Here is a 10,318-nt window from a genome sequence, read left to right on the forward strand (position 1 = left end):
CTGGGGTGGAGGGCCGTCTGCTGCCAGTGCAGCCCGGACAGCCGCGGGCGGCGCCCACACTCGGATTGGCAGAGCAAAGCTGCACCGCTTTCCAAGCTCCCGTGTCCCAGGAGCTGCGACACCAAGTTTACTCCGTTGCTGCCTTAAAGGCCTGGGGACGGGCCACCCCAGACCCCGGAGGTCACTGCTCTCCTCTCAGGTCCAGCGGCCCCGCCACCCCCCAGAGCCGGGGGGTCCCTGGTGCCCAGCCCACCTTCTCTGGAACCAGAGCAGGCCGAGGACACCGCCGATGCCCAGCTCCTCCCGGAAGACCTCAGTGATGGGCATGCCTGCGTAGATGAGCTCCTGGCCACGCTCGTCACAGATGCTGGTCATGAACGACGCGGGCTTGCGGATGAGACCCAGCTCCTGCGCAGACACAGGTCAGGGCTGCGGGGACCACAGCACGCCCGGAACACTGGCAGACCCCAGCCCGGCTTCTCCAGAGAAGGAAGTACAGACCAGAAGTACCATGTCCGTGGTGCCACTTGGTTACCAAAGAGCAAACAAAACCCCCCATGATCTACTGATAATTCCACTGACAATATCAACTGGTAAGAATTCTGGGAGTCGGGTGTGGAGGTACATGCCTATAATCCCAGCACTCAGGAGGCTGAAGCAGGAGGATCCCTCCCAAATTCAGTCAGTCTGGGCTACGTAGTATCTTCAAGGCTAGCCTGAACTACATGGCAAGATTCTGCCTCAAAAAACAAAAAGTTCTGGAGCCTGGGGATTTAGCTGAGTGGCACCATACCTGCCTTGAAAGTTTACAAGGTCCCGAGTTTGATCCCCAGTACCAAAAAAAAAAAAAAAAAAAAAATTCTGAAAACATTCCTTTGTGTCACGAGAGCCTTTCTGAGAGGCAGCAGTCTGCACACAGAATGCCCAGCCACGCAACTTGTGCGCGTCACTGACATCTGGGAACGCGTGTGAGTCACTCTCCCACCAGCGGATGTTTTATTTCAGTCCCTTTTACACTAAGTGTGACGAACCAGTTTCTCGTGAGGCCACTTCCTTCACTTCTAATTGCTCACTGGGTCTTTGGGCTTTGATTTTTGTGTGTGTGAGACAGTCATGCAAAGTTGCCCTGGATGACCCCAAACTCTGACCCTCTGCCTTGGCCTCCCGAGTGCTGGGATGATGGGGCGCCATAGCCCCACAGCTTAACCCCAGTTCCCCAAACCCTTGCAGGACAAGGACGATGGCTACCGATCAGCTCTTCTCTGAGGCCCATGGCCTGTCAGGCAGAGGCCCCCGCACGTCGGCCTGAAACCCTCCACCGAAGCGGCCCAGGACCCTGCCTGTCCCGGCCCTGTCCCACCCGCCGGGCCCCACTGGGCCTGCTCTGCGCAGGTGAGCTGTACCGGGCCGCCACCTACCCTGGCCCAGGAGTAGTCCATGGGTACCGTGGGCGGCGGCACCTCCTGTGCCGGCTCGATGGCGCCTCTGGCCACGAGGTCCTCATACACCGACCTGGAGAGGCAGAGCAGCGGTCGCACGCGTGGCACCAGCCCGTGCCAGAGACCCAGGAGCCAGGGCGGCGCCGACCAGGCACTCACTGGATGACCTCGCCCAGCTCGTCAAAGCTGCGCGGCACGAATGCACCCGCCTCCTTTAAGGCCTGGTTCTTGGCGACCGCGGTTTCCGATGCCTGGTTGGCGCAGGCCCCGGCGTGGCCAAACTGGACCTGTGGGCAAGGACAGCCAGTCCCAGGGTGCCCCACGCAAACCCCTCCTCTGCTGGGTCTGGGGAAACCGAGGCAGGTGCTTGGGAGGCCACTTGTCACAATCGCACAGCGAGGGCACGACAGCCCAGCGCAAAGCCTGGTGGCCGAGGACCAACAGGTGGGACATGCCTGTTATCCTGGCATTCGGCTGAGACAGGAGGGTGCCTAGAGCTCTAGGCCACCCTAGGCAATAGGGTAAGACCTTATCTCCAGGGAAAAATCGTCCAGGGATGTAGGTCAGTGCAAAGACCCTGGGGTTACAAAAAAAAAAAAAAAAAAAAAAAAGGCAGTACCTGTCTTTACTGAGGGGGGTATTGGGCAAACCTGAGCAAACACAGGAGCCCTGACCGAGGCTGGGGTGTGGGGAGTGAACAGAGTCAGGTCTGAGTTATTTACTCAACCTCATCCAATTACATTTTTGTTTGTTTGTTTGAGACAGGTCCCACTATACAGTTGAGACTGACCTGTAACTCACTATGTAGCCCAGGCTGGTCTCACAGTGATCCTCCTGCCTCAGCCTCCTGAATGCTGGGATTACAGGTGTGCGCCACCAGGCCCGGCAAAGTACTTTTTAAATTCTGAGGCAAGGTCTGGCTAAGTCATTAAATTGCTTGGGCTGGGCCTGATCATGTGATCCTCCTGCCTCAGCCTCCCAAATGCCCAGAGGACAGGTGTGTGTGTGTGTGTGCACCCCAGGCTGGCTCCACTGCAGCACTTTCTACTCTCAGTATCCCCTGTTCCTTAGAGGAGCTGTGGGGCCCGGAGGAAGGGTACGGTATCAGAACCCAGGGAGCGGCCGCCTCTGCTCCCAGACAGGAAGGAGAAAGGCAGAGCCATGGGGCACAGGAGGTCAGGCTCCGTGAATGCCTGGTGGGGCCTCTTCGCAGCACCTCGGAGGAGAACATGGTGGCGCAGGTCCCGATGCACCAGCAGACCACGGGCTTGGTGAGGCGGCCCTCCTTGATGCCACGGCAGATCTTGTACTCCTCAGTGCCCCCAATCTGTGGGGAGAGACAGGAGCAGGGTCCACAGAGCCGCCCTGAGGACTCTAGGTCACCCGGGCCTGGCATGGACACGGGGACAGCGGTCTCCTCGGGGAGCCTGGACACCTGCCACTGGGGACTCAGGACCAGCCCCACTCCAGGGAAAGCCAGGGACGGAGCTGGGAGATGCCCACAAAACTCACGAAGAACCTTTGTGACGTGCGCTGGCCAAGGGCTGGGCCACAGTGGCCAGGACAGAGCCAAGGTCTCCTGTGCCGGGCAGTGAGACCCGTCCAGGGGCAGGGACGGAGGGGAAAACAGCACCCTCCTCGGGCTGAGGCTCAGCATGGTGTCCCGGGGACGATGTCTGAGTTGCGTGAATCCCGAGTGCTCCGATTCCCTGCTACTCTCTCGGCACAGGGGCCCCCGCCCCGCACAGCTCCCTCACCTCTCCCAGCACCACGATCATCCTGACGCCTGGAGTGTCCTGGTACCGCAACACATGGTCCATGAAGGTGGAGCCGGGGTACCTAGGGGGCGCGGGAGGGGAGGGAGGTGGCGTGGCATGGCGGAGACCAAAAGGAGCAGGCAGAGGAGGCCAGACAGGCTCCTCCACAGCAGGGCACACCCCGGAAGCACGCGTGTGGTGCTTTCCAGTACGTCCGCAAATTGGTCCAATTGTATTTGAGGCAGGGTCTCCTAAGGAGCCCAGGCTGGCCTCAAAACAGTGATCCTCCTGCCTCAACCTCCCCAGTGCTGGATTCAGGCGTGGCAGCACCACGCCTGGCAGAAAGGTGGAGTCTGTAGTCTCTCCTTTTGAACACAGCCGGGGGACACCTACGCAGCCCACAGGGAGCCCTGCCAGCATCCATCTGTTGGCCACAGCACCGAGCCTCTCCCTGACCTGGCCCAAGAGCAAATGCTTACTGAAAGACACTGGGCACAAGGGTTTTTCCTCCCATAGCACCAGGTAAGGGACACAGGTGCGAAGCCAGCTCCAGGCAGAGCCACAACAGGGCCAGAGCTGCTGCATGTGACAACAATGCAGGGCTCTGGCAGGGACAGGTGGGCCTTCCTCTCCCAGCCGGGCAGCTGTGTCTATCCCAGACTTGCTAAATGCTGGGCATTAGGGTTAGGGACCCAACCACCACTCCCACTGAAGAAAATAACACTTGAGTGGGGACTGGTGACACACGCCTGTGATCCCAGCACTCAGGAGGCTGAGGCAGGAGAATCTCCGTGAGTTCAAGGCCAGCCCAAAATACACAAGACCCTGTCTCAAAAAAGACCCAAAAATGAAAACAGGACAGTGACACCCCACCCCCGCCCAGTGGTTCAGGCCTGGGTCAAGTGCAGGCACCTTACACAGAGGACACGCTCAGCCCTCTGGGCTCTGCGGCGATGCCGACTCCAACCCTGGGACATGGGTGGGCACCATGCCGGTCCACAGGGGCCCAGGCCGTGTGCCCCTCTGGTTTCCCCCAGCTGCGTCCCTACGTGCCGCTCTGCAGCCTCCTAGGCGCCCGGTGTGGCCAGCAGCAGGTCTCGGGTGTGCCCAGCCTCACCTGTCTCCACCGATAGCCACGCCCTCAAAGACGCCGTCCGTAGTGCGGGAGATGATGTTGTTGAGCTCGTTGGACATGCCACCCGACCGCGACACGTAGGCCACGCTGCCCGGCCGGTACAGCTTGGAGGCCAGGATGTTGTCCAGCATGCCGCCCGTGTTTCCGATCTTGAAGCAGCCAGGCTTGATGCCACCCACCTGCAGCAGGAGTCGGCTCAAGAGGGCTCCTCCTGCCCAGCCCTGCCCCTGCTGGCCAGCTCCTCCCCTCTACTAAGGGACCTTACAGCAGCCTCCCATCAGGAGCTCAGGTCTCAGCCCCACCCTCGCTCCCAGGCAGCAAAGAGCCCTTGCTTGTGTGTTCACAATTCCTAGTTTGAGCCAGACGTGGGGGGTTCATGCCCATAATCCCAGCACCTGAGAGGCTGAGGCAGGAAGATCACTTCAAATTCGAGGCCTGCCTGGTCTACACAGTGAGTTCAAGACCAGCCTGGGCTGCACACTGAGACCCTATCTCAAAAAAAAAAAAAAAAAAAAAGGGAAATCCTAGCTTGGATTGTTTCGTTTTAAACTTTTTAAAAACTGAACAATTCAGTGAAGATGTATACATTGAGCATTGAGTAATGCTGCCCTAACCTAGCTTGGAATTTTTAATGTGACAACCTAGGAAAAATAAACAAACCAGTTGCACACCTGTAATCCCAGTGCATGGAAGGCTGAGGCAGGAGGGTCACCATCAGTTTAGGATCAGCCTAGACTACATAAGGATACCATGTCTCAAAAAACAGCATAAATACACACCAGGGATTTTGCTCAGTGGCACCACACCTACCTCGCAAATGCAAGGTCTGGGAGTTTAATCCCCAGTACCAAAAAAAAACCCAAAAAAACTCCAACAACATAAATACTCAGAGCAATTTCTTCTCAAGTGAAGGCCTTTACGCCAAAAATAAAATCTGAGGGCTGGGGATTTAGCTCAGTGGTGCCACTGCCTGCCTCTCAAGTGCAAGATCCTCAGTTCAATCCCCGGTACCAAAAAATAAAAATAAGATAAAAAACTTAGATCTGCAGCTTTCTCTGGTTTACCGTTAAAGGGAAAATGCAAGGCGGAGAAATACCAAGGCCCCCAAACACTTCCCTTCACTCCTGAAACCCTACAGGTGCTGGACAACAGGCTCGCCCCACGTCTCCCCAGAGGAGGCACAGGAGAAGGGGGCGCGGCCGCGTCAGGGACACTCACGGTGGCGGGTCCGATGATGGTCACCCCCTTCCGGTCTGCCGTCTTGATCAGCTTGCGCGTGAGGGCCTCAGGGATGCCTTCCGCGATGATGGCAATGGTGCGGATCTAGGACAAGGCCCCTGTGAAACTGCAGCCTCTGCCAGACCGAGAGGAGCTCACACCACAGGGCGGGGCCAGCTCCTGCTGCCCTGCCGTGCCCTCTCCCACCTCACCCCAGTCCTGTGCTGGCTGTTTATGCAGCCACTTGCGGAGTCCCCACCTCACACACTAAGTAAATGAATGGCTGCATTTCCACAAAAAACCGTATTCACAGCCAAGCGTGGTGGTGGCACGCCTGTAATCCCAGCTACTCAGGGGGCTGAGGCAGGAGGATCACCAAAAATTTGAGGCCAACCTGAGCAACTCAGTTAGGTCCTGATTTAAAAAACAATTAAAGGGCTGGGAATGTAGCTCAGCGGTGGTACATTTGATTAGCATGTGAGGTTCCAGGTATGGAACTGGCAGTGAAACAGACTCTCAGACCAGGAAGGAGAGGAACAGAACTGGGCCCGCACGACTGAGCTGTCTGATTGTGGACCGAGGGCCCGAAGGCACACGTGGGGGCGGCCCCGTACACATGGTACTGGGAGAAGGAGAAGCTCGGCCCTGGCTCTCCCTGCACAGAAACCAACTGAAGCACGAAAGACCGGGGCCCAAGACCTGAAGCTTCCCAACCACGGAAAGAAAACATCAGGGAAACCCTGGGGGCCATAGGCCCAGCAAAGCCTCCAGTGCAGGACTCCGGCGGCCCAGGACCTCATCCCTCTTCAGCCTCTGCACAGCAGGGAAAGGAGCCACACACCGAACGCAGGATGGCCGTGCCGTGGGCGGAAACTCTGGCACTGGGATACAGAAGACACCGGAAGGGATGAGCCTCACAGATCAGTGCGCAGAAAAAGGAACGGACACTTCTCCAAAGAGGTACAGACAGACGGTCGGAGAGGAAACGCTCATCCTCCCCAGCCCTCGGAACTGCGCCCAACCCACCCTGCACTTCTCCCTTTCCCCAGCCAAGGGCTCTCAGCAGACACAGGAAGAACTGGCGGGACGGGGCAGGGCAGGTCACGCTGCTGCCGGAAATGACATGATTTAATTAACAAGCCACTGGGGAAACCAGTGCAGAAGTTCGACAAACTCAAAACAGCCGGGTGTAACCCCTGTAATTGAGGAGGCTGAGGCAGGAAGATCCCTGCAAGTTCAAAACTAGCCTGGACTACAATGAGTTCAAGGCCAGCGTGAGCTATATAGCAAAGACCCTGTCTCAAAAACAAAACAAACAGGGCCAGGGCTTTAGCTCTTTAGTGCTTTGCAAGTGCAAGGTCCAGAAATCAAACCCCAGTACCAAAAAACAAGAAAGCAAGCCCCAAAAGCCTCAGGTTAAGAGCTACTGTTCGATCCAGCTACCCCACTCCCTGGCCTACGCCGCAGCAGTTCAAGGCCAGTGTGCCAGCAAGACCCTGCACACACACACAGACTCACACACACACACACTGCAGCTCACGGGACCGGCCTCAGGGCACCAGGGATGCACAGGGGAAGTGTGGTGTGTGCAAACATTTCTGTGACGCATGTGTGTGCACAGCCTGTCAGACAGGACCAGCCAGCCTCAGAGATACCACCTCTGGCATGGGGACAGGAGGAGGGAGACAGCCACCAGGTGGCGCGGGCACGGGCGGCAGTATGGAGGACACAAGGTCTCGGGCACGAGGCGCCTGCCCAGGTGACGCCAGCCACCCGTGCAGCCCAGGTGCACTGGGCAAGCGGACACGGGGCACAGACAGCACCTGCTTCCTTTCCTTCTCACCTTAACAAGGATGGAAACATCTCGGTGCTCTCCAGCCAAGAATGAGAAGCCCACCCAGGTTCAGACAGTAAAAGAATCAGTTCCACAAACTACAGGAGGCTTTTACCTATCAGTAACCAACCAGGAACAGCAAAGAAAAATGGGAGTCGGAGCCGGGCACAGTGGCACAGGCCTCTAATCCCAGCCCTCAGGAGGCTGAGTCAGGAGGATCACACAGGCTCAAAAGTGCCAGACTATGCAGTATGGGCAACACAGTGAGACCAGTCTCAGAAAAAGAACAAAGTAAAAGGTGCGCCGCGGCACACAGATGAACAATGAGTGTTTTCTTTTGTTTTTTCGGTATAAGGGATCGAACTCAGGACCTTGTGCTTGCAAGCCAGGCATGGTGCCACTGAACTAAATCCCCTGCCCAACAATGAGCGTTTTCAAAGGTGCACCTCAGTCTTAGTTAAAAACCAAGGGCAGACGTGGCAGCGCACACCTGAAATCTCAGCACTCAGGAGGCTGAGGCAAGAGCACAGCCTAGGGGTTCAGATATTGTCTCACTTAAAACTAAACAAAAACCAAAAGACAGTGAGCCCTGGGTCTGCCCAGGACGGGTGGGTGCAGACTAACAGAGCACTCAGGCATCTGGCAAACCCCGGGCACTGAGGCCACACATGGGACAGAGTAGTCTCTGTCACTGCCCTGGCTGCAACGCTGAGCCAGTGGCATTCCGAGGCGCATGGCCTGACGCAGCGCCAGCCTGCAGGACGCAACACCCGCCGAGGCCTGTCCGCGACGCTCATCCCAGTGTGGAAAGGCAGAGATGCCCGGCGTAAACGCACCGGCACCTGTGAGCGCAGTGCTCCCAGAGGCTGAGCCCTGAAGACCGCAACTTAGCAGACCTTGTCTTGAAATAAAAAGGTCTCAACGGGCTGGGGGTTTCACTCACTGGTGCCACCGTCTGCCTTGCAAACACAAGGACCTAAATTCGATCCCCAGTACCGAAAATAAATAAAAAAGAAAGAGGGAAGCAAAGAAAGGGAAGGGGAGGGGAGGGGGGGCACGGGAGGGATGGAGGAGCCCCACGGCACCCACCTGCGCGTAGTTCATGGTCTCCATGGTGCTGTCGTAGGCGGAACGCAGGGAGGCAAAGTTGATGAGCACGTCCACCTCAGGGTGCTTCTGCATGGCATCCGCCATGTTCTTGAAGACGGGGATCAGGATCTCCTTGTGTCCCCAGTAGAACTTCTGCTTGTGGTCCCCCCTGGGGGGCAGCAGGGGACAGTCAGGCCCTGGCCCGCCGGGCTAGGAGGACGCGGGCCCGGTCGAGCAGCGCCTGGCACTCACGTGAAGGGGTACACCATGGCGGCCACCGAGGGCTGGTCGCGGGAGCACACGTAGTCGAAGTCCAGCATGCCCTGCACGGCGCGGGTCTGCATGCCCCATACCAGGGCCTTGGTGTGGCGGCTGAAGAGGGTGGTGCTCTTCCCTGGTGGGCAAAGACACAGCGGGTGCACCCAGGATCCACAGCCAGGGCCGTGGGGACCGGGGAGGGGGAGAGGGGGCACCTGCGTCCAGAACGGCGGCTTCAAGACAGAAAAGGATGTTAGAGGGCCGGGTATTTGGCTCAATGGTTCCACCACCTGCCTGGCAAGTGCAAGGGCCCAAGTTCCATCCCCAGTACCAAAAAAACAGAAAAGGACGTCAGAGAGGAATTCAGGGACCTGGGCGCGGAGGGGCCTTGGTTTTCTGGAAGGGGGTGGCAGGGAAACCAGCTCCGCAGCAGGGACACAGCAGTACGCGGAGAGGACTCGGTGCGGAGCCTGGGTCTGCTCCGCAGCACGGGAAGGAGGCCCAAGTGTGCCCTAAAGTCCCCCTGGCTCTTTTGTGGTGTTGGAGACAGAAACCAGGCCCTGGGTGTGCTAGCAAGCTCCCCGAGCACTTGTCAGGGTGTCTGGGGACCAGGCCTTGCTCAGAGCCCTGGGAGGCCTCAGACCTCGGCTCTGCGCAGCAGCTGGAGTGGGCGCGTGCTGCCGTCCACTCAGCAGCCCCAGGACAGTGCCCAGCACTGCACATCGCTGTCCATCCAAGTGGACAGGCCCTGGGCAAAGGACAGCACCAAGGGAGCTGGCAGGAGGGCAGGAAGAGGAGCGGAGCGGAGCAGGGCGGGGCAGGGCAGGGCAGGGCCAAGCACCCAGGAGAACTGCGTGAGCCAGGGTACCAGGTCTACCGCGTGCTTGCGGGCACAGCGGGCCCAGGGCGAGGCCTGGCTCTGGCCCTCGGAGCTGCCCACGGCGCTCACCCCAGGTGGGAGGACACAGGGCACCCTGCACGAGGGGTGCCCCCAGCCCACCACGTCCTCTGCTGCCTGCCCTGCATAGCCACGCATGGAGAGGCCAGCGACAGCCCTCCAGCCATGTCTCAACGGGGGAGCAGCTCTGCAGCACTGAGGAGGATGGGTCCATGTGTCACCCATGGGACCAGGACGGAGCCTGCACCCCACAGACCTCGAGTACTGTTCTCCCGGCACAGGGGAGCACCACGGCCACCAGCAGCACAGGGCCTGGGGAGGCTGTCACCCCGGAGCTCGGGGACCCAAAGGCACAAGGACCCATCTGCTGCCTTCAGGGTACAACAGCAGACCGCACAGGGGTCCAAGCACTGGACTAGGGCTGCCCGCCACCCTCACACCACCCCCGGCATGGAGGCCACCGCCCCACGGTGCCTGACCACCGTGCTGAGTGTGTCACTGGGCTGAGCGTTAGTGAGAGCACACACGCGTGCCTGCACTGAGCGGCCTGCTCCCGTCCCCTGGAGGGGTTGCACCAGACGGCGTCGGGGCTCGGGCCAGGCCGGCGTGACAGCTGGGAGATGTGGGAGGGGTCCCGGGAAGGCCGGCTGGGCCTGGGCAGGCGGGGACAGGAGATGTGGCCAACACTGC

At 59.0% G+C, this 10,318-nt stretch overlaps 1 protein-coding gene across 1 annotated transcript in view; it reads right to left on the reverse strand.

Moving 5' to 3' along the window:
- Positions 1 to 10,318, reverse strand: part of Acly (ATP citrate lyase) — a 28,129-nt gene that overhangs the window by 3,850 nt on the left and 13,961 nt on the right. The window contains exons 13-21 of the mRNA XM_010635485.3: positions 8,725 to 8,866; positions 8,473 to 8,641; positions 5,550 to 5,654; positions 4,314 to 4,510; positions 3,197 to 3,278; positions 2,656 to 2,766; positions 1,599 to 1,726; positions 1,419 to 1,512; positions 254 to 408 (exon numbers count right to left, since the gene is read on the reverse strand). Of these exons, the coding sequence (XP_010633787.1) occupies positions 254 to 408; positions 1,419 to 1,512; positions 1,599 to 1,726; positions 2,656 to 2,766; positions 3,197 to 3,278; positions 4,314 to 4,510; positions 5,550 to 5,654; positions 8,473 to 8,641; positions 8,725 to 8,866 (1,183 nt within the window). The remainder of the gene's footprint in view (positions 1 to 253; positions 409 to 1,418; positions 1,513 to 1,598; positions 1,727 to 2,655; positions 2,767 to 3,196; positions 3,279 to 4,313; positions 4,511 to 5,549; positions 5,655 to 8,472; positions 8,642 to 8,724; positions 8,867 to 10,318) is intronic.

Source organism: Fukomys damarensis, unplaced genomic scaffold, assembly GCF_012274545.1.
Source record: "Fukomys damarensis isolate Sample0158 unplaced genomic scaffold, DMR_v1.0_HiC HiC_scaffold_13, whole genome shotgun sequence".
Classification (NCBI taxonomy): Eukaryota; Metazoa; Chordata; class Mammalia; order Rodentia; family Bathyergidae; genus Fukomys; species Fukomys damarensis.